Source organism: Caretta caretta, chromosome 12, assembly GCF_965140235.1.
Source record: "Caretta caretta isolate rCarCar2 chromosome 12, rCarCar1.hap1, whole genome shotgun sequence".
Taxonomy (NCBI): domain Eukaryota; kingdom Metazoa; phylum Chordata; order Testudines; family Cheloniidae; genus Caretta; species Caretta caretta.
In genome coordinates, this window is record NC_134217.1 from 26,044,392 (window position 1) to 26,072,205 (window position 27,814).

A 27,814-nucleotide genomic window follows, 5' to 3' on the forward strand; every position below is an offset into this window, starting at 1 on the left:
CAACACCAGAAGAAATTTAGGACTTTCAAGTAGATAAGTAAGGTTCAATTAAATATACCCAGGAAAGTTAACTGATTCTAACCTTCACATTCAGCAACCCAGAAGACTGGCTGATGACATCAGCAGAGGTGGTGTTTTGATCCTGGCCTCACCGTAGAGGTCAGTACACTAACACCCACCTTAGGGGCCCCCCAGACAAAAAAGGTTTGGCTATTAAAGTGGCATTTTGAAATCAGTTTCACACACGTGTAGGATGTATATATTTATTTACAAAATATTAATTCACTTCAATCTTTACAAAGAAGTTAGAAAAAGCAACAAACCGTATGAAGGTTTGAAAATTTAAATACAAATAAGTCATTGTAAGTAGAGAGAGAAAAGCATTATTAACCAAACACTCAAACAAATATTTGTGCATAATGTAAATAAGTTTCAAAATTATGCCAGAAAGTTATAGCTCAAATCCAAATTAAAGTCAGATTTACATAAACACATTTCCTTGGAAGGGATGAGTACCTACACCAGTGTTTCAACTAAGATTATTTTATTTAGATTTAAGAGGCACATTAGGTATGCAAAAAACAAGTTTCATAGGCAATAGGTAGTTTTATTACTACATCTTGACTTGATCTTATAAAAAATACAGTTAAAGTGAAAAATGTTTAATCTCCAAACATAAAGTTGACTCAAACTAAGCCAATTAAACTGTCAGTAAAGCTACAGTAGATATTTAGGATACAGCAAGGTTTACGCAGCTAAACTTAACTACCAAGTTATCCTGTGTGATATGATCAACATATTAACTTCATTTAAATTGGTTTAGCACTGAAGCATGTTACCACAACACTAAAGCACTGCATACTGTACACATTAATGCCTATTAAACATGTTTGTGCAGTTATAAAGATAAGTTATGACCACATTCTGACTGAAGTTGATGGGAGTTTTGCTATCAACTTAATCACCAACAGGAATTGGCCACCATTGGTTTCCAACAAAATACAAGAGTGTGTGCAGCTAAACACCATTATTTGCCAGTAAACTGAACACTCAGCACTTGCTTTAATGTTACCATTTTCCAAGGAACAATAATTACAGTGGTACAAGTTAAATCAGGCACAGACTGGCATGAAATTAGAGCTAGTACCATTCCTATTGTCAGATGTGACTGCAATCCCCAAAATAATAATCACCAATTTGCTAACAAACAACAACAACAACAAAAAAGACGTTATATTTGCATATGTAGCAGTAAAACATTAGATCATTTGGGACACTTGTTGCACACAGCTCAATTTTTGCACAACAAAACCCCTGACCACATGAATTATATAGTCTTTAATTTTGTTAATATTAAGTCATTTTAACTATACCTTAAAAGTACTTAGATTTGCAACACTGTACTTTAACAGATAAAGGCTTGCATTTCCTCTAAGTATTTTACTGAGCATATTGATTGCTTATATATATATATATATATAAAGTTTTGATTTTATCTGCTCTACCAGAGTCTAGCACCTTTGTTCTCTTAGCCACATCACTAATGATATAGTGCCCTTATCTAATAAGAGGTAGTCTAGATATACACTCCTTTACAGCACTATTTTTATGGTTACAGTCTGACGTAAACAACGAAACCATACAGCTGCACATGCATAGACACTTACAAAAAACCAAGTGTAGGCACATGGGAAAAGATATCCCACTTAAACCATTCAGAGAGATTAAGGCTAAATGGGAACTAGAGGTTTGGGGAGGGCTCTCAAAAAACTTGCTCCGAGACTAGTCTCCTCCTTAGCTTTGCAGCCTACAATTCCTCCTCCACAGCCTCTCTCCTCTTCTTCCAAATGAGGAATGTCAGTGAGCCCAATGCCACCTGAGCAGGTAGGGATGGATTAAGACTAAATGAGACTATGAGACACCAAAACTTCAACACCCCCTATAACAGTCCCCCAACCCCGACACACACACACACACACACACACACACTTTTCCTTCAGCCTCCACCACCAATCCAAGACACAAATCTTTTTCTTTCAGCCACCCTTTCTGCTGTATACATCAAGCACAGAAATGCCACATTTGACTAGCAATATGGAAAAAATGCCAGCTGCCTCAAAGTTAAATTGCCTTTTCTGCTCCGATACGTGCTTAACAAAATACTTTAAGGTATGTTGCTTTTATGGTGCTAGGATCTGGATTCAGGAAAGCAACCCTTATTATGCAAAGCAGTTAAGCATGGGCTTAAAGTTACACATATGCTTAAGTGCTTTCAGGTACTTGGACCCATAAATCAAGACAGTCCAATCTGAGGGAAAAGAACATTTAGATAATATGGAGAGAATGCTGTTACAGTTGCAACCAGGGATGCAATAATTGTTAGCACAACATCAAAATACATACACTTAATTGTCCCAAATCTGCCTACGATTAATCATCCATATTAGTATTTTTAACAGTTTGTACAGTTTCCTACGTAGTTTTAATGTGGAATCTTATTTAAATACTCCACAAACCATTAATAGATAGTTTATACTGATAAATAAATGCATTTTTTTGGAAAAGCCACATGACACAAATGTTACTAATTTAGACCCAAGACTTTATCTACTTTACAGTTACTAGGAGGAGAAATATCCTCTGAACTGTAGATATCTTTAACACTCTAATATGCAAGAAAATTAAGAAAAAAAGCCACCCTTTTTTAAAAATAGAACACAAGGGTAGGGGGGAGGGGGGTGAAGTGGAGTTCCACATATTACTACCTCTGCAGCACACACCCAGGTACTTTCCTGACAGCAACCACAGTAAAACTGAGGCCTCTGTTCCCAGAACTACAGTATACACCTTCCTGAAGGCAGCAATTATGCCAATGCATAACAAAAAAAGTCACTACACCACAATGTAGGCCAGATTTTAAAAAAGGAAAGCTAGTTTCAAGCTTTAAATACGGTATTCTAGAAGGTGGAGTATAAAAGAAAGCTATACAATATTGATTCTTTTAGTACAACTCAAACACGAGTTGTTTTAAATGTAAAAAAAAAAAAAGTAAAAAACATTCACCAGGGAAATAAGGATCTGAATAGTAATCAAGAGCATTTAAACAGCATTGTACACATGGACGTAAGCAGTTCATGTCCCAAAAGCAGGGGGAATAGAAAAAACAAGAATGAAGTTCTCTTTGGTGAAATGCCAGTATTGTCGTCGATTCTATTTTTTAAAGAAAAAGTAAATGCAGTATTGTTTCTAACTGCTACATTTAAGTTTCAGATGCACTTATTAATTCCAAATACATAGACAGACAATATCTAAGTTGCAATTTCACAGATGGATCTATGAAATATTGTGCACTGAAGCAGCAGTTTCTAATATAAAATGGATTTTTAGTAAGTCAAATAATATGCATAAGAAAATACTCCAATCAAGTACTGTTGGTGTGGTAAAAGTACTCATTAAATTAGAAATATATACTATTCCTAAAGACAAGATTGTAAACTATTTTAAAGTGTGCTAGAGCTGTGGATTGTTACACATGTATGTATTCGCACACATGCTATTTTTATTCAGTTTCACACTTTAAAGTCAGCCAGTCTTGAAAAAAGTATGGTTTGTTTGCTTCCAGTAGGCATAAAATATTATTAGCAATTAGTCAATTTCAAGTATCTGATACAACAGTGTCCATTCCTAGTGTACACCTCTAAATTTTGACTGCTATACTTTGAGAGGAGGCCACACTATCTTACATGAGGCCTTTGAACAATGGCTCCTTCTTGCTCTTGGTTCTGTTACAAGTACTACCCTTCACTGACAAGTTATACTAATTTAGATCAATTTGTCTGCTTTTTGTTCACTTCAGGAGTTTTGCCATTGGTGTCAATGGGACCAGGAGTAGGTTCACTGTCTTTCATTCCTGCCTCCACTTACATTTTACTGAACTGCTAGCAGTACATTTTACTTCAATCAGCACAAAACTGGGAGCCCAGAGAAGTCTTACAAATTAGTCATTCTAGAAAATTATTTCCAAAAGAGCTCATGGTTTCTCAGTATTAAAAAACAGGGGACTTGCAGGCAACAGCATTGTAACAACTTGACTATTAGTAGAAGTAAACATTAATGGTCCCCAGTATCAGAGTTGACCATTACATGGTACAATATTAATGCAACCCCTATTCATTTTCTTTGTAGTAGCTGTCAATTGTATCTGAATTTAAATACACCACAGTAACAGTGATGTCATCTCTATACATCCTTGCTAGATCTTCAGGTAAAGTCAACATTGCAGCAAGTTTCTCTTGGTCTATCTCTCCATATTCATTATCTCCAATTGCATGCCTTATTAGGTGAGTGGCTATATTCTGGTCATATGAGCTAACACCCCTGGCTTTTCTATGACGCAGTAGACTTTGCATGTAACCCAAGCTGGCTGGTTTCTGAAAAGTCATCCTTGGTTTCTGCACATTAGCTTGTGCTACGTGTTCTGCAACAAGTTTTATGACATCCTCATTGTTCAGCATGTCCCACAGTCCATCTGAAGCAATAACTAGAAATTTATCTTGACACCTTAGTTTATGGTAGGTGACTTCAGGCTCAGCAATTAAATAGGGAGGCGTATAGTAATTGGGAGGAGCATACTGATAAATATTTAAAGCCTCAACATCACAACCATTCTCTAGAATATTGTGTTGCAGTTCTTTACTCCATTTGAATCTGACATCTCCGAAAGCTCTAGAGGGCATGAGAATCCCTAGCAGCCTGTTGTTTATTATTACAGTTTCAGCCTCAGATTTAGGATGTTCTCCCTTTAACCTTCTGATTTCTGCTTCATTGAAAGCATTGTGATCTTGAGTAAGAGAGAGTGCAGTCCACATTCCATCTTCTTCTTGAACCCCTAGGACTGCCCTGCAATCCCCAGCATTTGCAATGTGTAAGTGAACACTGTCAATGTGAGCCACACAGGCTGTCGCACCAGAGAAAGCCACTTGAAGGGCAGTGTTTTTCATCATTTCATTTTCTAGGGGAGCCTGAGCTTCCAGTGATATATCTGAATCTAACCTTTTGAATGCATATATCAAGGCTTCTTCTACACTGAATCCCAGTTCTATGTCTAGGTTCAATAGTTCCTGCCAAAAAACTCTGAGGTGATCCAAATACAGTGAGGCTACTTCTTGGTAGATGTCATTTGGATACTTGTACCACTGCAGAATTGGCAGAACTGGTTTCATGCGTTCCATGGCAAACTCAATCTCTTCCAGCGTTTGTTGAGACATGAGAGAGACAGCTATATAATAGAATAGTCTCTGACTTACCGACTGAGCACATGCATAACCTGCATGACCATCAAAGACCCCAAACATCATCCCTTTGGTCTGCAAGCATGTGGCTGCACTTCTACGATCTTCATTAGGTGTGTTGGCAGCCAGCTGGTTACTCTCAAATTTCAGCACAGAATTTGTGTTTTTACCATCAAATTCATGAATTTTATGAGAGAATTCACCTGCTCTTAGTATATCATTTATTTGTGATGGTGTCAACTGAAGACTGAAGTCGTCTTCTTCAGTTGAAGTATGTCTGAATGCTTTTTTTAAGGTGAAGACATTGTCGATGCTCCAGCTCAGCACAAAAGGGGAAAGAGGCCCTTTGGCAAATCCACACTTCCATTTAATCTTGTTTCTGTTTGGGATGTATCTTGAGTACAAACATCCTTTTCCTTGCAAAACAATGATACTGTTTCTTGCAGAACTTAAAATCCTGGAGGATACAGTACTGGACATCATAAGACGAACTCTTTGTAGAGTGAGTCCTTCAGCAAAGGAAATTTTTTCAAGACCTAGGAGTTAAAAATAAGGCAGATGTAAAAAATTAGAAGCCACACACAAATGTTCCACACGTAGCCCCTAGAACTTGAAAAAACAGCTGAATTTTTAATACGCTACTGAAGGACAAGAGAGTGTTATACAAGCACCGGCTCTTCCATCACTTACTTGTAAGTTCATGGAATATAAGAGCCTAAGTGTGTCTCTTTTATAATTATCTCACCAGAACAGGTAGGGTAAGTTTATCACACCTCAAATAGTCAAAAACTATATTTTTCGCATTAATCACAGTAAGATTAAAGTAAGAAACTGCAACAGTGGTGAGAAATGCAAGCTTCAATAGCTCATTGTGATAGACTACAGGTGAAAATAAGCAGAACAAGCAGTTAAGCATGTGTCTAACTTTAAGCCCATGTGTCAGTGCTTTCATGTACTGGGACTCATAAATCAAGATAGTGATATCTGAGTGAAAGGAACATTTAGACAATACAGAGAGAAAGTTATCTGATGGTTAAAGTACGTTAGCTATCCCAGACAAGACCTAGAAATAATTATCTCCCTCTGTTCACCAGTGCTGACCCTATAAGAAAAACCAAGTATCAGAATGATGACTATGCTACTAAGTATTCATTATGTATTATTTAGTCCTAAACACCCAATCACCACATAGTAAATGCCCAGAGAAAACAAGTCTTGCCAAACAGTCATTTAGCATAGCTCCTAGAACAGAAAGCTGCTGAGGATAGGCATATCCACTTCTAAATTGCTTACATCCAGACAGTGAGTCCTGCTCCCTCTTGTCAAATAATTTCACAATGGCATGACATAATATGTATGCACCCCCACAAAAAACAAAAACAAAAAATCCCCAAACCACCGCACACTGGCTGGGGGTTAGTGAGCTGCCGAATCTTGTCAGTCTCCAGAAACCAGTCTAAAAAGGCCACAGGCAGTGATCCCAGTCTTAACGCTTGGATGCAAAACCACCTAGGGTTAGTCAAACCAATTAGTGTTCATCTGTAAGTGAATCTGTGACCAACAGGAGAGGAAGCACTGGGCCTGACAGCAGCAGACATCTGGAGGCATTCATGACAATCTAGATAAGCTGCCACCATCTCACTACAGGTGTTAGATACCTGTAGTGGCACATGGTAAGAAAAGTTTAAGCAGCTCACAGGCTAAATGACCCAGATTCAACCTTTACAAACATCTTAGAAAAGTATGTAAATGGTAATTAGGGCAATTCCATGTTAGGGAGCCTAGAACTAAGTTTGAAATGCAAACCTCTATTGTTCGAGAATTAGAGGTAATACTAGTTGTATGTGTTTAGTTATATCTTGTTAGATATTAGCCATGTAAACAAACAGTTCTTTTCTATCACTATAGCTATTGATTCAGAGATCAAAGGGGAATATTAACATTTAGATGAATCTTGGGTGAAATAATGTCATTGTCTACATGTCTCTTTTAAAGTTTGTGGTAAACTGACTGGTGACGTTTGGGAAACAGAAGGTTACATCAAAAGCCTATTGTTCACCCAGGACTATATGGTTCAGAGGCTGCTAGAAAACTGTATAAAAGATTCTTGGGACCTGATCCTTTCATCTCAGATCTGATTGATGCTTTATGCAGAGGAATTTTCAGTCATAAAACTAAGATCTCCAGTCCCATCTAGATCACCCTGAATATGAACATTGGACTAATTCTGAAAGAACTCTTTGCAACTACAAAGCTCACCATATCAACATCACACTGTAAGAGAGCACTTGTCTGCCATTCAGAGGCAGAGGGAAAAATTTAGCCTGAAAGTAGACAAGCATATAGTTGTACGCTTCTTACTCCAGGGCTAAGTTTTGTTCTCTACCTACGTGTAGCAGATGCAACACAATGGTAGTTGCACTTGCTTAATCAGAGCTGGGTTTAACCCCTGGGGCAAAACATCATTGCATGGAGAACAAAGTAATACCATAGCACTATGACAGTGAAGTTGGTCCAAAAAAATATATCACCTCACCCACCTTGTCTCTTTAAATTGAAGGAACAGTCAAGCACTTTCAATTACACTACTGATATCCCCACACAGAGTTGAGTGTATTTTTTAAAACAATATGTGACACTGATATATGCCACTGAGGCAGATGACCTGAGAGGACCATCCCATCTTCCAAGTAGTCATTAAGAGAGGTTGGGATTTCACAGTGTGGTGGCTTCTCTGGCAGAGAAGTCAGCAACAGAGACCCAGGATAATCCTGCTAGTATATCTTTTGATGAATGGCAGCAAATCCCAATCATCAAGAACAGAAGATGGGAAAACAGCAAAGCCCTTTTCTACACTGGTGATATTTACTTAAAGATTCCCACCAAAGCTAACGTCTTCCACCAGGGGGAGCATTAGTTCATTCAAGGCTTCCCCGACGGGATCCACTTTTAAACAGTGTTTTTACTGGACTTGCTTTCAGCAGGTTTAATTAAAAATAGTTAAAAAAAACCTCACAGGTCCATCTATCCCAGTTCAACTGCTCCAAGAATTGACTGACTGTTGGAGATTTCATATAGGCATTTCTACCTCCAGCACTCCAACCAAGACTTCTAACTCAGGCCGTTAGCAGCTTTGTCTATTTTCAGCATTGTGACTCATCGGTGGTGGGTATCGTGGGCAGGGGAAGGCTGTGCCTCCCCAAACAGACTATTGTGAAGACTGTGCCTCCCCAAACTACCTGGCGTGGCCCCACCCACGCTTTACCCTCAGGCGCCCTCCTGCTGGCTGTTCCCTTCTGTGGCCGAGAAGCTGGGGCAGGCAGACTGGGGGCTGCAATGCGCACAAGACCCGCAGGCTGGGGCCATGCCGCACTGCACCACCCATCTTTCTGTTGCTGGGACCATGCCACCCACCCTGTAGGGCTAGGTTCACACGGGTGGCCGGCAGCTGTGGAGGGGGGTATTCTGGGCTCCAATGGGGAATGGGGGACAGAAGAGGCGAGGCCTTGGGCAGAGGGGCCAGGAGCTAGCCTCCTCCAAGGGTGCATTCGCCCACTGCCCATGACTGCATGCCTTAGTGCCAAACCCCTCCCCATCACACCAATAGACACTTTTACAATTTGTTGTGTGTCTATCCTGTTAGTAAATTTACAGTTGAGTAGAGTAAATTAGTTAGGCCAATTTGTCTGGAGTTGTCCTACCAAAGGGAAACCTATTTGAATTCAATAATCCTCGTTGTTTTGCAAAGCTATCATAGGCATTAGAGCAGTTCTTACCTATTTGATGCTTAAGTACTCACACTCAAACGCTATTAAACATTGGGTAGATCTCTGCAACAGTTCGCAAGTTTGGCTGATAGCTTCATATCAAGTATGCATTCAATAAAAATGTGTTTCTCTACTGTAAGAAGGGCTTTATGGTATATGTGAGATGGAACGCTTATGAAGCATCCCTTCTACTGAATATATATTTTGTTAGATCAGAGCCTACTGTACTACTCAACCAATACACATTTTACTTAGCCAAACTTTTTGCCTCAGGTTCACAGATGTTCAAAACTGGAGATGGAATGCCCAAACAGTTACAGTGGCATTGTTAATCTGAAAACATCCTGGTTCAGAAGAGAACAGCAAAGTCCTGAGATTTGCATGGCTATGTGTTGTCATCCACAGATGAATCCATGCTGAAATGGAGGTCTTTGCTCAAGGTGCCATGATGAACAGAACCATGTTCTGAACATCATAATACAGAGATTGTTGGAGCAGCCATCTCTGGATTTGGGATTCTTATCCATTGTCTTCAGTGCCTCACCTTCAGCCCCTTTATCTTCTCCTTGCACTGCTGTCAGTCCATATGATCCTGTGTTCAGACTGCAGCTGCTGAGATATACCATCGTACAGTTCGACATTCCTCTTGGAAGAGCTAAAACAGTGCTTTTTGCTTGCTTTGGCCTAAAGCTGCACACTACTATTTAGGTTTACCAGGTACTCTGATGCTGTATCCAATAACCGGAGCTAGGTGAGGCTGGAGGAACTGAATGCAGACAGGCCATGTGGGACTGAGGATGTTTAGCAGAGGCATATAAGCAACTTCCAGTCAGGAGTCAGAGCACAGGTAGATGGCAAGATAGTAACACAGGAATTGGTTCTGGGGTGGGAGGTGGGTGGTTTGTGGGAAAGGAGTAGAGGACCATCAGGTCTTGATTTTTGTGACTGGCCATGGCTGCACATTTTCACTGTAACTACCTTGGGTTAGTAATATGTAGGATAACCTAACTCCAGGTGTGCCTTATACCTCAGGATATGGTGGTTGTATGATCACATAGATAGGTGAACACAGAGCATGTTCTAGGGGAAAACAGTGGTTGAACCCAAGTCTGCAGTGAAGACAAAGCCTAAGTTGCAGTATTGTAAACCCTGATTTACATCAGTGTATGCATCAATATTAAGGGTCTATAGAAGTGTAATTATATTGATGTAGTTACACTGGTGCCCCCCCCCTTTTTTTTTTTAAAATGTGAACTGGACCAAACATCAACATATATGTTGATTCCTACTTTGACAACAGCTTGTGTTGCTCAGTGGTAATTTGTCATCCTGTGTCATCTGCCACATTGCTGTTTCCATCACCCTCTCTGTACCTTCCTTGGGGTACAAAGTCCATGCTTCGGCTCTGCTCAGGGTACGGCAGAGTTGTGGAAGTAGGGGAAAGCCATATGTCCAGGAAAATTCCATTTTGCAGCATCCTAGCAAAGACCTCAGATAGAGCCAACCATTGTTTAGGCTCCTGACTGTTAGGCCATTGCTACACTAGAGAGCTTACAGTGGTACAGATGTACCGATGCAGCTGCGGCGCTGTAAGATCTCAAATGTAGCCACTCCATGCCAGTGGGAGAGAGCTCTTCCATTGACATAAATAAGCCACCCCCAAAAAGCAGCAGTATCTATGTCAGCAGGAGAGCGCCTCCCGCCAACATAGCACCATCCACACCAACACTTCTGTTAGTGTAACTTAGGCTGGTCAGGGGTGTGTGTTTTTCACACCCCTGAGTGACATAAGTTATCCGAACAACAGTGCTAACACAGACATAGTCTTAGTGTGAACACCTTTTTGTGAATTTCTTTAAAGACCTAGCAAGTCATTTGCTTAAACTTACCACTTAGAGCTGGATGGAGGACAACAATTCAGTTTTGCAAAAACTTCTGAGGTTTCAAATTTGTTTTCATTCCACAGTGAAGTGAAAACAAAACCTTTCAAATATTTGTTGTGAAAGAGATTTGTGTCTAAGTGTCTGTTTTCCAATCAAAACGGTCAGGGTTTCAATTAATCTTTATGTCCGGATTTGTCTAGAGTTCACAGGGGACTTCAGAATCCTTCCTGGTGAGAACTTCAGTGAATTGAGTCTCTCTCCGTAAAACATTTCAGTTTTGACAACCCAGCATATTTTGACAAAAAGTTATCTAAAGCAGTGGTTCTCAAAGCTGGTCTGTCGCTTGTTCAGGGAAAGCCACTGGAGCACCAGACCGGTTTGTTTACCTACTGCGTCCGCAGGTTCGGCCGATCGCGGCTCTCACTGGCTGCGGTTCACTGCTCCAGGCCAATGGGGGCTTCAGGAAGGGTGGCCAGCCTGTCCCTTGGCCCACACCGCTTTCCGCAGCCCCCATTGGCCTGGAGCGGCAAACTGCGTCCGCGATTGGCTGAACTTGTGGACACGGCAGGTAAACAAACCAGTCCGGCCCGCCAGGGGCTTTCCCTGAACAAGGGGCAGACCAGCTTTGAGAACCACTGATCTAAAGTGTTCCAAACAGCTCTAATACCACTCTTCCTACATTAACAGGAGTGGCTTATTGCCATGAAGCAATAAGAAGCCTATGAATAACTCATATTTTTACAAAAAGAAAAAGGAGTACTTGTGGCACCTTAGAGACTAACCAATTTATTTGAGCATAAACTTGTTATGCTCAAATAAATTGGTTAGTCTCTAAGGTGCCACAAGTACTCCTTTTTTTTTTTTTTTGCGAATACAGACTAACACGGCTGTTACTCTGAAACCTGTCATATTTTTACTTTTGTCAAGGATGGTTGTTAGATCATTTGAGAGAGACCTCCTTGTTTATTTATCTACTTTTTGCATTCTCTACTGCCCATATCTGCATGACTCCTCTTAAGGGCATGTGGTGCTATCGGACCTCACACTGAAGCTTTCTACACAGAACTTGTCTTGAGCACCTCAGTAATTCTAAACACTCCCTTTGAAAAGTAAAGCTGCAGTCTGGTTCTGTACTGTATGACTACACAATGCGGTGAGGGCTCTGGCTGATGACATGGGCTCCAGGATGGGGTCAGAAATGATGGGTTCAGGGTGCGGAAGGGAACTCCAGGATGGGAAAGGGGCTTGGGGTGCAGCGTCCGGACAGGAGTTTGGGTGCAAGAGGGGACTGGGGCAGAGGATTGGGATGCAGACTCCTCTGGACAGCGCTTACCTCAAATGGCTCATGGGAACTAGTCACACATTTGGCTCCCAGGCAGAGGCACGGCCAGGCGGCTCCACATGCTGGTGCCGCCCCCGCAGCTCCCATTGACCACAGTCCCTGGCCAATGGGAGCTGCGGAACCAGCGCTCAGGGTAAGGGGAGCGCGTCGAGTCCCCGTGGCTGCCCCTACCCCTAGGAGCCAAAGGGACATGCCGGCTGCATCCCAGGAGCCGCACAGAGCCAGGTAGGGAGGCTGCAAGCTCTGCGCCAACCGGACTTTTAACGGCCCAACGGTGCTGACCGGAGCCGCCAAGGTCCCTTTTCGACAGGGCGCTCGGATCGAAAACCGGACACCCGGCAACCCTATCGGAGCAGGTTTCAGAGTAACAGACGTGTTAGTCTGTATTCGCAAAAAGAAAAGGAGTACTTGTGGCACCTTAGAGTAACCAATTTATGTGAGCATAAGCTTTCGTGAACTACAGCTCAGCTCAGGAAAGCTCATGCTCAAATAAATTGGTTAGTCTCTAAGGTGCCACAAGTACTCCTTTTCTTCTATCGGAGCAGCCTCCCGTCCCCCACAAGGGGAGACGGGTAACAGCCGCCCTGCCCTCGGCTCCGTGCGCTCGCGGGTCCAGCCCACGCCACCACGGCTTGGGGCTCGCCTTGCCCTTCCCTAGGGCCCTCCCCGAGGCGGCGAGCCAGCGGCCGGCCCGCCCAGCGCAGACACACGGGCGCGGCCGAGACCCGCCCGGCTCCTCCCCTCCCCAGGGGAGCGAGGCCTCGGCGGAGCGTGCCTGGGTCGCACTCGCTGCGTAGGCGTCTGGGGTAGGGCTCAGCGGCGCCGCAAGCGGGAAGGGGCAGCACCAGAGGCCGTGGTTTCGCGCCCTGCAGCGGCTCCGGCCTCAGCATCGCCACAGCGCCAAGGGAGCGGCTCCCGCTCCCCTCGAGCCCCCGGCTCCCCCTGCCCCACGCGGCGGCTCCCGCCCAGCGACGCACTTCGGCCCCGCGGCCGCCCTTACCCGGCTGCAGGGACGCCGCTCTCAGGCTGCCCGCCGCGCCGGCCCAGACACTAGTCCGCTGTGCCGGTTGCGGGCTCGGGGCTGTCCGGCAGCTCCAGGGCGGAGGGGCCCTGACGCGCAGAGCCTGCAGCCAATCGGCTGCTCCGCTTGGGGAGCCTCCCACAGGCCCCGCCTCAGGCAGGTTTGTCCGGGGCGGTGGCCGCTGCTTCTTCCCCGTGTGAGGGGAGCGCGGGGAGGGGAGAGGAGCGGCAGAGCTGGGCCGTAGGGGAGACGCTCTGGGGGCTGGCCCCGGGGCTCTAGCGCCAGGGCAGAGGCCCCTCCACGCTGTGGCTCGGACTCCGTGCTCAGGAGTGGTGCTGCAGGCCGCATGTAGGGTCCCCCAAATGCTTTCCACTGCCAGGCCTGGTGAGACGTGCTTCTGGGCCCAGCGTACCCCGTTACCCACCACAGCCATTAAAAGCCACGGGGAAGCCCAGCTCAATCTTGCTCCGTGGTGTGTGTTTGAGTCTAGCAGGAACTATTACTGTAGTTAACAGACAGCCATTCCCTCCGTGCAACAAGACAACGTGCCCTCTACCCCTGCAGAGACACTAATGATAAATGTAATACTAAGTAATAAATGTCTAAAGCAGGTGCCTCCTTGTCCACTACCCACTAAGCCATCTACCCTGGACTTATTTTAACTGACTCCCTAAGCAGCTTCAACTAGCAGGCATGATTTAAAAAAAATCAGTGATGTTTCCTGCTTTTCCATCCATTATTATCATGGCCTGAGGCACATGGAATTTCAGCCTTACTCAGTAACTGTTTTATAGAATCATAGAATATCAGGGTTGGAAGGGACCTCAGGAGGTCATCTAGTCCAACCCCCTGCTCAAAGCAGGACCAATCCCCAATTAAATCATCCCAGCCAGGGCTTTGTCAAGCCTGACCTTAAAAACTTCTAAGGAAGGAGATTCTACCACCTCCCTAGGTAACGCATTCCAGTGTTTCACCACCCTCCTAGTGAAAAAGTTTTTCCTAATATCCAACCTAAACCTCCCCCACTGCAACTTGAGACCATTACTCCTTGTCCAGTCCTCTTCTACCACTGAGAATAGTCTAGAACCATCCTCTCTGGAACCCCCTTTCAGGTAGTTGAAAGCAGCTATCAAATCCCCCCTCATTCTTCTCTTCTGCAGACTAAAAAATCCCAGTTCCCTCAGACTCTCCTTATAAGTCATGTGTTCCAGTCCCCTAATCATTTTTGTTGCCCTTAGCTGGACTCTCTCCAATTTATCCACATCCTTCTTGTAGTGTGGGGCCCAAAACTGGACACAGTACTCCAGATGAGGCCTCACCAATGTCGAATAGAGGGGGACGATCACGTCCCTCGATCTGCTCGCTATGCCCCTACTTATACATCCCAAAATGCCATTGGCCTTCTTGGCAACAAGGGCACACTGTTGACTCATATCCAGCTTCTCGTCCACTGTCACCCCTAGGTCCTTTTCCGCAGAACTGCTGCCTAGCCATTCGGTCCCTAGTCTGTAGCTATGCATTGGGGTTCTTCCGTCCTAAGTGCAGGACCCTGCACTTATCCTTATTGAACCTCATCAGATTTCTTTTGGCCCAATCCTCCAATTTGTCTAGGCCCCTCTGTATCCTATCCCTGCCCTCCAGCGTATCTACCGCTCCTCCCAGTTTAGTATCATCCGCAAATTTGCTGAGAGTGCAATCCACACCATCCTCCAGATCATTTATGAAGATATTGAACAAAACCGGCCCCAGGACCGACCCCTGGGGCACTCCACTTGACGCCGGCTGCCAACTAGACATGGAGCCATTGATCACTACCCGTTGAGCCCGACAATCTAGCCAACTTTCTACCCACCTTATAGTGCATTCATCCAGCCCATGCTTCTTTAACTTGCTGACAAGAATACTGTGGGAGGCAGTGTCAAAAGCTTTGCTAAAGTCAAGAAACAATACATCCACTGCTTTCCCTTCATCCACAGAACCAGTAATCTCATCACAGAAGGCGATTAGATTAGTCAGGCATGACCTTCCCTTGGTGAATCCATGCTGACTGTTCCTGATCACTTTCCTCTCATGTAAGTGCTTCAGGATTGTTTTTTTGAGGACCTGCTCCATGATTTTTCTGGGGACTGAGGTGAGGCTGACTGGCCTGTAGTTCCCAGGATCCTCCTTCTTCCCTTTTTTAAAGATTGGCACTACATTAGCCTTTTTCCAGTCATCCGGGACTTCCTCCGTTTGCCACGAGTTTTCAAAGATAATGGCCAATGGCTCTGCAATTTTTCCTAGATATAACGGTCTCGTATGCCACACCTGTCTAGATATAGGAGCTCTGTACCTTTTTCAGAAGGATCCAGTACCTGTTTCTAACTCTTTATCTCAACAGAACTGGTGGAAATCCATCTGAGATACCTGTATGGTCAAGGATCTGGGTGGGAGTGTTAGGGGAGAGCTAGAAGCTGATGTTCTTACAGCATTGCCCCTTGGTACCCCAAAGTGAGAGAGCAGAAGGGAAGAGAAGAAAAGTACATTTGGGGACTAATTTTAAAAACTGCATGCATATGTGCCACAAATATTTGCAGGTCACAAGCACAAATTGTGTGCCATAACACAAGAACTAGGGGGTCACCAAATGAAATTCAGTAGGCAGCAGGTTTAAAACAAGCAGAAGGGAGTATTTCTTCACACAACGCAATCCACACAATCTGTGGAACTCTTTGCCAGAGGATGTTGTGAAGACTAAGACTATAACGGTTCAAAAAAGAACTAGGTAAATTCATGAAGGATTGGTCCATCAATGGCTATTAGTCAGGATGGGCAGGGATAGAACCCCTAGCTTTTGTTTGCCAGAAGTTGAGAAAGGGTGATGGGATGGATCACTTGATCACCTGTTCTGTTCATTCCGCCTGAAGCACCTGGCATTGGCCACTGTTGGAAGACAGGATACTGGGCTAGATGGACCATTGGGCTGGCCCACTATGGCCATTCTATATTCTTATTGCAACTGTAAATGCCAACTGGGTAACAGCGCACAAATGGCCACTTATATGAACAGTTGGACTTTGTGATGAAAACTTTATTTGTATGTACAATCTTGGCAACTACCTTAGCAAGGTAGATGCATCTATGTGTTCATACAATTTTAAACCTCAGTATTTTAAAGTCAAGCAGGTACAAACCTGCACTCCTCATTTTTAACAAATTTTACCAACTGACTAGCTCTGCCTATTTAGAATTTGATTTATGGATAGCTTTACAGAATCAGAAAAAATTAGAAACGGAAGTCAGCTATATAGATTATAAGCTCTTTGTGGCAGAGACCATCCTTGTGTTCTCTTTGTATAGTGCCTACCAGGAAAGAGTCGGGTTCTGTGACTCAGGTGCCTAGGTACTACCATAATAATACAAATACAATTGGTCATTCCAAGCCAATTGTTTCTTGGGGAGTTGTTCCTACGGTACATTTTCTTTAGTTTTATTCAACCTTATTTTACACATTCCAAATGGTGGTGGATTTTACAGTTTCGTAAATAATCTTCCCTAATAGTTTAACGTAATTTCAAGTACCTAGATTGCGCTTTCCTGAGATGGTAGTTTAAATGTTTGATTTTAAATAATTGGTTTACTGTATTCCAAGTAACGAACAACAAAAGGTATCTAATGAGCACCCGTAGGATAAGTGCTTTTCTTTTGCCCCCCACTGAGTATACTTAAGGGTTTTTCTTTTGGTTTATTTAATTGTTAAATTTTCATAATACTGACTCATGATGTCAGGGGGACATGTGGATACTCAGCACTTCTGACAAATAAACCAACCCCAAGGACCCTTAAGTTGTTGAGCACCCAGAGCTGTGGCAACCAAAAGTTACAGGTCATTTTTGAAACATCATGCATTTAAGGCCTGTTCTGATACTTCTTAAAACCCATGGGAATCTGTTGACTGATTTTAATAGGTTTTCAGCAGGCCCTGAAAGCACAGGCCTGGATTGGTGGGGTGCAGCTGTATCACCTCAGTAGGAGCTTTGAGACACCAGGGAAACTTTGCTAGTTGCTATTACCCCTTAAGATAAGTGCAGCACATGCTTATTACCACAGCCAGCTAGCCCTGTTGACTGGTGTGGTTGTGTAGGTGAAGAAATGTGAGGTTATGAAAGACACTATGTGTGCTCAAGGACTATGCTTGTGATCAGTCTTTGGGGGGAAGGGGAGGACAAGGCAATGGTGGCCCACGTGCCACTCCATGCACTGCTCCCCCCCCGGCACCATATCCATGGAGAGGCCAGCCACAGCCAAGCCCTTAAACTGAATCCTGTAATCCTTTGGGTGCAGTGGCCCACTGGTACAGAGTTCATTGGAAAAATCAGGGTCTAAGATTGTAAACTCAAAAGGCAGGGATCTGTCTTCTGTATCTGTAAAGTTCCCAGCTTATGTTGGGGCTGAATAAATAAAACTACTGTCTTACTATATAGCTGCTTATGATGTAAAGTACATGAATATACAGGCTTTCAGTAGGGCAGGTTAGTTATTTTAGATTCTTCAGTATTCTGACTAATTTTAATCGTGTAACCTTAACATTGAATGCAATATCTTCCATTAATGCAATCTCGATATAATACTAAAAGTGATCTTCATTAGTCATAATCTTGGCCAATTCAAGTTTCATAACAAAAGATTAAGGTGGCATTATTTTTGGAATGAATTGCTGCCTCTGATTACAGTCTGAGGGGGGGTAACCAGCTCGGTGTTAGTTACCGTTACACTAGGCAGGAGAGAGAAATGCTGACAAAGACAATGACATTTGTAATTGTTCCACTTCAGCAATGCATAAATCCTGATGCTGCACTCTGCACGGGCAAGACTCAGTGACTTTATGCAGCCTCTGCAACAGTCATATTTCAGAGGCCTGGTTTGAATTGGATATCCTTTGCAAATGGTGTCAAATATACTGGAAAGTGAGCTATCATTCATAGTGGAAGTAATCCTAGGAAAGACCTACAGAACAATCTTGATTATTCAGCAGTAACTAGGATACTGGGTGTATTCTGATCAGATAGAGGATGCTTGGACTAGACGTCTGCAAAGTTTGCGTTTAAGGATGCGTCCGATGAAGTGAGCTGTAGCTCACGAAAACTTATGCTCACATAAATTGGTTAGTCTCTAAGGTGCCACAAGTACTCCTTTTCTTGTTGTGAATACAGACTAACACGGCTGTTACTCTGATACCTAGCAACAGAGGTGCCAAAAACTTAGGAAGAGACAAAAAGGTCATATACCTTTAGGGAAGAAGTAGTAAGTGTTAGCGAATTAAAGTGATTTTGATGTAGCAGTGACATCTCTGGATATGTTCTCATTTTAGCAGAGTTAATAGATGGATACAATTGAGCAAGACACTTCACCAAATGTAAGTGATTCTAAAGGCAAGAAGCAAGGAGTGAGTTCGAGATGGAGCTTCAAGCATGGAAACTACCTTTTCATATTCGCTTACCAAACAACTGTTTAGAATACTTACCTTAAAGGGTTAGAAAATGTTTGGATCTAGAATAGCTTTTTCTATTAAATATTTCTGTTCTTTATGTGATGAAACTCCCTCCTTTCTTCCCCCCCTCCCCCCCGAGATAATAGTGGAATGGAAAAAATGTTAAACAGCAGAAATTGAAGTTAGACATTTTTTAAATCAGCAGCTCCAGATAACTTGCAAAGAGTTTTAAGAGAGCTGGTTGAGAAACTCACACAACCATTAATGTTGATTTTTTAGTAAGTCTTGGAGCACTGTGGAAATTCCAGAAGACTGGAACTGTGGCGAATGGGAGATGGTGCCTGTAGGTGAGAGCAGTGTGTGGAGCCTCCTGGCCCCTGCGCCTCGGAGCTGGACCTGCTGGCCGCATCCGGGGCGCAGCGTGGTGCCAGGACAGACAGGGAGCCTGCCTTAGCCTTGCAGCGCCACTGACTGGGAGCCACCCAAGGTAAGCCTGCACCCCAACCCCCTGCCCCAGCCTTGAGCCCCCACCCAACCCAGAGCTCCCTCCTGCACCCCAAACCCCTCATCCCCAGCCCAGAGCCCACACCTCCAGCTGGAGCCCTCACCCCCCTCCACACCGATTCCCTGCCCCAGCCTAGAGTCCCCTTCCAAGCCCTGAAACCCACATTTCTGGCCCCACCCCAGAGCCCGCACCTTCACCCCAACACACTGCCCCAGCCTAGTGAAAGTGAGTGAGGATGGGGGAGAGCAAGCCACAGAGGGAGGGGGAATGTAGTGAGTGGGGGCGGGGCCTCAGGGAAGGGGCAGAGCTAGGGTGTTCAGTTTTGTGTGGTTAGGAAGTGTAATTAGGAAGTGCCTAAGCAGAGCACACAGTCTGAGTTAGGCCTCGCCCACACGCAGTGTGCCAGTAGAACTACATAGGTTTTTGAAAGGCAAAATGGCCTTGCCTCACCCCACATGGACTTTTGAACCTCCATGCAGAGGCATGCACTGAGCCACATGTTTATGGTAGGTATTGCGCGGAGCACGCACTTCACTAGGCTACACCTCATCTTCTGAAGTTTCAAAGGTGGGCATGAATAACTAGCACATTAATAGACACAGATCTAATTTTAGAGATGAGACAAATAAAAACAAAGCTGGGACAAACAAATTTGCTCAAGAACTTCAGTCAGAGCAATAACATTCCTTTAGTTTCTTTAGGGCAAACTCCACGCTTTGAACACCTGTTAGATAAATAATCTGAAACAAATACCCCAATTCCAGAAATGCAAACAAACTGAACACACTGAAGCACACAGGATAAGCACAAACAGACATTAGCAAAATGTCATTCCAGTCCCAACCTCATCCTACCCCTGCTGTTACAGCACTGACCAAGGCCTTGTCTACAGACAGAGTTGACCTAGTTTAACTGAAGATGGGATTTTTAAACACTGATTTAGTTAAACTGGTGCAAAAGGCTGTGTGGACACTTATTTTGGTTTGAACACAGCATATTTTGGTTTATCTTATTTGGCAAGTTGATTAGGCATCTGTTTAAGATTAACTGGAAAAACCCCACTAATAAGGTGAAATAAGAGTGCCCACACAGGGATTTGTATCAATTTAACACCTGATTTAAATTAAATTGGCATAACCTCTCAGTTTACACCAGGCCTCTGGCTCTAGCTACATTAAGGAAAATCAGGCTAATGTAAAGACATTGATGTAGGTTCATCAGTATAAATTCCTAATGCACTGGATTGGTGCAAAACAGAGCTTGCACCAGTGCAACTTAATCCAGCATACCAAAGAAAAGTGCATGAGTGAAAGCCCCACTTCACACCAGTGCAGCACATCAACACGAGGGGTTTGTACCAGTGTAACTACATCAATGCTATTACACTGGTGTGAAATGTAGATGTATCGGAGTTGTTATAGAATCTAGATCTTATTTACTATAGCATATCCCTACATACATGTGGGCTGTTGTACTATGTTGTGATCACCAAGGGGGAACCCTCAAGGCAAGCCAAATTTAGACCTGGCATACATGGGTGCAGTTTTCATTGAAATTCAGTGCTGTAGATCATAGAAGCATAGAATATCAGGGTTGGAAGGGTCCTCAGGAGGTCATCTAGTCCAACCCCCTGCTCAAAGCAGGCCCAATACCCAAGTAAATCATCCCAGCCAGGGCTTTGTCAAGCCTGACCTTAAAAACTTCTAATGAAGGAGATTCCACCACCCTCCTAGGTAACGCATTCCAGTGTTTCACCACCCTCCTAGTGAAAAAGTTTTTCCTAATATCCAACCTAAATCTCCCCCACTGCAACTTGAGACCATTACTCCTTGTTCTGTCATCTGCTACCACTGAGAACAGTCTAGAGCCATCCTCTTTGGAACCCCCTTTCAGGTAGTTGAAAGCAGCTATCAAATCCCCCCTCATTCTTCTCTTCCGCAGACTAAACATCCCCAGTTCCCTCAGCCTCTCCTCATAAGTTGTGTGTTCCAGTCCCCTAATCATTTTTGTTGCCCTCCGCTGGACTCTCTCCAATTTTTCCACATCCTTCTTGTAGTGTGGGGCCCAAAACTGGACACAGTACTCCAGATGAGGCCTCACCAGTGTCGAATAGAGGGGAACGATCACGTCCCTCGATCTGCTGGCAATGCCCCTACTTATACATCCCAAAATACTACTGGCCTTCTTGGCTAACAAGGGCACACTAGATAGCACATTAGAGGTCTGATTCCATTCTGCTTTACATCAGTGTAAATTAGGAGTAATTCTGTTGACATCAGTAAGTGTGAAACTTGTGTAAGTTGTTTTGCAGTATTAACAAACTTCCCAAATAAATCTTCTGTAACAAGAGTAGAATTTACTCTGTAGCGCTGCAGCTATCTCTGCCAACTGTGCCCAGGGTAAAATATTTTAAAAAAAAAACCCTCACATTTCTTTGTGTTCAGTTTCAGATTGGCAGCCTTCAGCTTATCAGGGACCACCTGTAAAAGTTTTTAGTATGCACCAGTTCATCATGCAGGCATAACAAACAAGCTGAGAGGCATGCCATGTAATACGCTTACCACTAGCCTTTCATGTGTGGCTGTCATTTTAAATTGCCATAGGCTTTGTTCAGCTGCCAAAAAAAGTTCTCCTTGTCCTTTGGATTTACTTCCACCTGCCAATAGCCACTTTTAAGATCCAGTGTGGAAAACTAGATTTAATCTGCCACAGCATCCAGGGAATTGCCTATTCATGACAATTGATAAGAATCCTTTAAAGAGATTTAGTTTTATTTTCTATAGTCCACGCAGAATCTGATGCTGCCATCCATTTTCTTAATCAAAACTATGGGTAAGGCCCAAGGAGCTTAATGGCTACTTTATATGTATTATAGATGAAAGGTAGTTGTTACACCCATCAGCTTCAGTTAGGTTTGACCAACCGATAACAGATTTAAATACTTGGGAATTGTTAATATATCTAAACGTATTTAGTAGCCCTTGCAAAGGGAGGCCGGTCTAAGAATGGGCTGAGCTGCCCTCAGCAGACCATACAGACTGAGTTAGGCCTTCCCTGCACACTAGAAGTGCACCAATAGAGTTAAATTAAAAAAAAAAAAAAAAAAAACACACCACATACACAAGCTACACACAAAATGATTCTGTCTCACACGACAGACTTTTGTGCCTCCAGGTGGAGGGCATGCACTGAACCAGGAGTTTACAGTAGATATTGTTCTGCTGGGAAAATGGGACATCACCAGGAACCCTTTACAAGAAGGTTAGATCTGTGTGTTTAATAAAGACACCAACAAAATAAATATGCTCAAAACTTCAGTCAGAGCAATAACATTCCTTTAGGTTCATTAAGGCAAACTCCAAACTTTGAGCCTATTACATAAATAACCTAACAAATATCCAAATCCCAGAAATGCAAACAAACTGAAAACAGTAAATGCACATGGGATAAGCACAATCAGCCACTAGCAAAATGTCATTCCAGTCTCCCTGGCCTCATTCCACACCCACTGGTGCAGCAGAGACCAGTCTGGTTCTATCTACATTAAGCCCTGGTCTACACTAGGACTTTAGGTCGAATTTAGCAGCGTTAAATCGATGTAAACCTGCACCCGTCCACACAATGAAGCCCTTTATTTCGACTTAAAGGGCTCTTAAAATCGATTTCCTTACTCCACCCCTGACAAGTGGATTAGCGCTTAAATCGACGTTGCCGGCTCGAATTTGGGGTACTGTGGACACAATTCGATGGTATTGGCCTCCGGGAGCTATCCCAGAGTGCTCCATTATGACCGCTCTGGACAGCGCTCTCAACTCAGATGCACTGGCCAGGTAGACAGGAAAAGAACCGCAAACTTTTGAATCTCATTTCCTGTTTGGCCAGCGTGGCAAGCTGCAGGTGACCATGCAGAGCTCATCAGCACAGGTGACCATGATGGAGTCCCAGAATCGCAAAAGAGCTCCAGCATGGACCGAACGGGAGGTACGGGATCTGATCGCTGTTTGGGGAGAGGAATCTGTGCTATCAGAACTCCGTTCCAGTTTTCGAAATGCCAAAACCTTTGTGAAAATCTCCCAGGGCATGAAGGACAGAGGCCATAACAGGGACCCGAAGCAGTGCCGCGTGAAACTGAAGGAGCTGAGGCAAGCCTACCAGAAAACCAGAGAGGCGAACAGCCGCTCTGGGTCAGAGCCCCAAACATGCCGCTTCTATGATGAGCTGCATGCCATTTTAGGGGGTTCAGCCACCACTACCCCAGCCGTGTTGTTTGACTCCTTCAATGGAGATGGAGGCAATACGGAAGCAGGTTTTGGGGACGAGGAAGATGATGATGATGAGGAGGTTGTAGATAGCTCACAGCAAGCAAGCGGAGAAACCGGTTTTCCCCGACAGCCAGGAACTGTTTCTCACCCTAGACCTGGAGCCAGTACCCCCCGAACCCACCCAAGGCTGCCTCCTGGACCCAGCAGGCGGAGAAGGGACCTCTGGTGAGTGTACCTTTTAAAATACTATACATGGTTTAAAAGCAAGCATGTGAAAGGATTACTTTGCCCTGGCATTTGCGGTTCTCCTAGATGTAGTCCTAAAGCCTTTGCAAAAGGTTTCTGGGGAGGGCAGCCTTATTGCGTCCTTCATGGTAGGACACTTTACCACTCCAGGCCAGTAACACGTACTCGGGAATCATTGTAGAACAAAGCATTGCAGTGTATGTTTGCTGGCATTCAAACAACATCCGTTCTTTATCTCTCTGTGTTATCCTCAGGAGAGTGAGATATAATTCATGGTCACCTGGTTGAAATAGAGTGCTTTTCTTCAGGGGACACTCAGAGGAGCCCATTCCTGCTGGGCTGTTTGCCTGTGGCTAAACAGAAATGTTCCCCGCAGTTAGCCACAGGGAGGGGGGAAGGTTGAGGGGGTAGTCACGCGGTGGGAGGAGGCAAAATGCGACCTTGTAACGAAAGCACATGTGCTATGTATGTAATGTTAACAGCAAGGTTTACCCTGAAAGAGTGTAGCCACTGTTTTATAAAATGTGTCTTTTTAAATACCGCTGTCCCTTTTTTTTTCCTCCACCAGCTGCATGTGTTTCAATGATCACAGGATCTTCTCCTTCCCAGAGGCTAGCGAAGCTTAGAAAGAAAAAAAAACGCACTCGCGATGAAATGTTCTCCGAGCTCATGCTGTCCTCCCACACTGACAGAGCACAGACGAATGCGTGGAGGCAAATAATGTCAGAGTGCAGGAAAGCACAAAATGACCGGGAGGAGAGGTGGCGGGCTGAAGAGAGTAAGTGGCGGGCTGAAGAGAGGGCTGAAGCTCAAATGTGGCGGCAGCGTGATGAGAGGAGGCAGGATTCAATGCTGAGGCTGCTGCAGGACCAAACCAGTATGCTCCAGTGTATGGTTGAGCTGCAGCAAAGGCAGCTCGAGCACAGAGTGCCACTGCTGCCCCTCTGTAACCAACCGCCCTCCTCCCCAAGTTCCATAGCCTCCACACCCAGACGCCCAAGAACGCGGTGGGGGGGCCTCCGGCCAACCAGCCACTCCACCACAGAGGATTGCCCAAAAAAAAGAAGGCTGTCATTCAATAAATTTTAAAGTTGTAAACTTTTAAAGTGCTGTGCTTAAAGTGCTGTGTGGCATTTTCCTTCCCTCCTCCACCACCCCTTCTGGGCTACCTTGGTAGTCATCCCCCTATTTGTGAGATGAATGAATAAAGAATGCATGAATGTGAAGCAACAATGACTTTATTGCCTCTGCAAGCGGTGATTGAAGGGAGGAGGGGCGGGTGGTTAGCTTACAGGGAAGTAGAGTGAACCAAGGGGCGGGGGGTTTCATCAAGGAGAAACAAACAGAACTTTCACACCGTAGCCTGGCCAGTCATGAAACTGGTTTTCAAAGCTTCTCTGATGCGTACCGCGCCCTCCTGTGCTCTTCTAACCGCCCTGGTGTCTGGCTGCGCGTAACCAGCAGCCAGGCGATTTGCCTCAACCTCCCACCCCGCCATAAACGTCTTCCCCTTACTCTCACAGATATTGTGGAGCACACAGCAAGCAGTAATAACAGTGGGAATATTGGTTTCGCTGAGGTCTAAGCGAGTCAGTAAACTGCGCCAGCGCGCCTTTAAACGTCCAAATGCACATTCTACCACCATTCTGCACTTGCTCAGCCTGTAGTTGAACAGCTCCTGACTACTGTCCAGGCTGCCTGTGTACGGCTTCATGAGCCATGGCATTAAGGGGTAGGCTGGGTCCCCAAGGATACATATAGGCATTTCAACATCCCCAACAGTTATTTTCTGGTCTGGGAATAAAGTCCCTTCCTGCAGCTTTTGAAACAGACCAGAGTTCCTGAAGATGCGAGCATCATGCACCTTTCCCGGCCATCCCACGTTGATGTTGCTGAAACGTCCCTTGTGATCCACCAGAGCTTGCAGCACTATCGAAAAGTACCCCTTGCGGTTTATGTACTCGGCGGCTTGGTGCTCCGGTGCCAAGATAGGGATATGGGTTCCGTCTATAGCCCCACCACAGTTAGGGAATCCCATTGCAGCAAAGCCATCCACTATGACCTGCACATTTCCCAGGGTCACTACCCTTGATATCAGCAGATCTTTGATTGCGTGGGCTACTTGCATCACAGCAGCCCCCACAGTAGATTTGCCCACTCCAAATTGATTCCCAACTGACCGGTAGCTGTCTGGCGTTGCAAGCTTCCACAGGGCTATCGCCACTCGCTTCTCAACTGTGAGGGCTGCTCTCATCTTGGTATTCATGCGCCTCAGGGCAGGGGAAAGCAAGTCACAAAGTTCCATGAAAGTGCCCTTACGCATGCGAAAGTTTCGCAGCCACTGGGAATCGTCCCAGACCTGCAACACTCTGCGGTCCCACCAGTCTGTGCTTGTTTCCCGAGCCCAGAATCGGCGTTCCACAGCATGAACCTGCCCCATTCGCACCATGATGCATGCATTGGCAGGGCCCATGCTTTCAGAGAAATCTGTGTCCATGTCCTGATCACTCACGTGACCGCGCTGACGTCGCCTCCTCACCCGGTATCGCTTTGCCAGGTTCTGGTGCTGCATATACTGCTGGATAATGCGTGTGGTGTTTAATGTGCTCCTAATTGCCAAAGTGAGCTGAGCAGCCTCCATGCTTGCCTTGGTATGGCGTCCGCACAGAAAAAAGGCGCGGAACGATTGTCTGCCGTTGCTCTGACGGAGGGAGGGGCGACTGACGACACGGCTTACAGGGTTGGCTTCAGGGAGCTAAAATCAACAAAGGGGGTGTCTGTACATCAAGGAGTATTTCAGGCAGGACTTCACGGAGGGTTCCAATAAGAAATGGTGCACCTAAGTTATCGTTCTTATTGGAACAAGGAGGTTAGCCTGGCCTCTGATTGATACATGGCTAGATTTACCTTGCTGCACCTTCTCTGTGAGTGACTGCAGTGTGACCTAGAGGAATGAGTCCCCTAGACAGGGGAGGAGGCAAATGAGTACAAAACAAATCTGGTCTATTTCTTGTTTTGACCCACTCCATCTATCTTTTACATCTTTGGCTGGCAGCAGACGGTGCAGAAGGACTGCATGCCATCCACATCTCATGGCTGCTCGGCAGAAGATGGTACAATACGACTACTAGCAATCCTCATCTCTTGCCTGCCTGGCAGAAGATGGTACAGTACGACTGCTAGCAGTCCGTATCGCCTGCCCGCTCACCATAAGACGGTTCAATAGGACTGACTGCAGGACTAAAGAGAATGACCTGGTCAAGTCACTCCAAATTTAGTCCCTGCACCCATGTCTGCCCAGGCGCTCCCAGCCAACGTGGCCAGGAGCACCTCGGACATGACGATGACGGCTACCAGTCGTACTGTACCGTCTGCTGCCACAAGGCAAGGGGTTGCTGCTACTGTGTAGCAATGCTGTACCACGTCTGCCAGCACCCAGGAGACATAGGGTGACGGTTACCTGAGCGGGCTCCATGCTTGCCGTGGTATGGCGTCTGCACAGGTAACTCAGGAAAAAAGGCGCGAAATGATTGTCTGCCCTTGCTTTCACGGAGGAGAGAGGGAACGGGGGCCTGACGATATGTACCCAGAACCACCCGCGACAATGTTTTAGCCCCATCAGGCATTGGGATCTCAACCCAGAATTCCAATGGGCAGCGGAGACTGCGGGAACTGTGGGATAGCTACCCACAGTGCAACGCTCTGGAAGTCGACTCTAGCCTCGGTACTGTGGAAGCGCTCCGCCGAGTTAATGCACTTAATGCACTTAGAGCATTTTCTGTGGGGACACACACACTTGAATATATAAAACCGATTTCTAAAAAACCGACTTCTATAAATTCGACCTTATTCCGTAGTGTAGACATACCCTAAGAGAAGTTGTGCTGGTGACATAGATGTAGCTTCACAAGTGCAAGTGCCTAATGCAAATACATCGTCCTGGTGCAGAGTGTGTCATATGCCAATGAATTTGATCCAGTAATATACCAAAGTAAACTGCAGCACATATATCCTGTCCTAGCCTATC

General features: G+C 44.9%; 2 protein-coding genes across 5 annotated transcripts; one reads left to right on the forward strand and one right to left on the reverse strand.

Annotated features, from left to right (window-relative positions):
- Positions 1-249: 249 nt before the first annotated feature.
- PDP2 (pyruvate dehydrogenase phosphatase catalytic subunit 2) lies at positions 250-13,378 on the reverse strand. Its single transcript, XM_048816695.2, has 2 exons — positions 13,284-13,378; positions 250-5,827 (listed from the first exon to the last, which is right to left on the reverse strand). The coding sequence occupies exon 2, from the start codon at positions 5,772-5,774 to the stop codon at positions 4,167-4,169; it is 1,608 nt and encodes a 535-aa protein (XP_048672652.1). The 5' UTR covers positions 5,775-5,827; positions 13,284-13,378; the 3' UTR covers positions 250-4,166.
- On the forward strand, positions 12,999-24,980 carry LOC125620673 (myb/SANT-like DNA-binding domain-containing protein 7). 4 transcript variants are annotated; one of them, XR_012664587.1, is made up of 4 exons: positions 12,999-13,089; positions 19,054-19,261; positions 23,357-23,766; positions 24,356-24,980. XR_012664587.1 is itself a non-coding variant. In XM_048816699.2 (4 exons), the coding sequence occupies exons 3-4, from the start codon at positions 23,183-23,185 to the stop codon at positions 24,411-24,413; spliced, it is 642 nt and encodes a 213-aa protein (XP_048672656.2). In that variant the 5' UTR covers positions 12,999-13,089; positions 19,054-19,261; positions 23,162-23,182; the 3' UTR covers positions 24,414-24,980. The 4 variants fall into 4 exon arrangements, 3 of the variants coding, with proteins under 3 accessions (XP_048672656.2, XP_048672657.2, XP_048672659.2); XM_048816699.2 differs by having other exon boundaries at positions 23,162-23,766; XM_048816700.2 differs by lacking the exon at positions 12,999-13,089 and adding an exon at positions 13,361-13,464 and having other exon boundaries at positions 23,162-23,766.
- Positions 24,981-27,814: the final 2,834 nt, after the last annotated feature.

What these genes read in the sequence shown, in the direction of transcription:
- PDP2 (XM_048816695.2), bottom strand. Translation starts at nt 5,774, where the DNA reads ATGATGTCCAGTACTGTATCCTCCAGGATTTTAAGTTCTGCAAGAAAC.
- LOC125620673 (XM_048816699.2), top strand. Translation starts at nt 23,183, where the DNA reads ATGCAGAGCTCATCAGCACAGGTGACCATGATGGAGTCCCAGAATCGC. An exon ending in AGGCGGAGAAGGGACCTCTG is followed by an intron (nt 23,767 to 24,355) that starts GTGAGTGTACCT and finishes TTCCTCCACCAG; the next exon opens with CTGCATGTGTTTCAATGATC.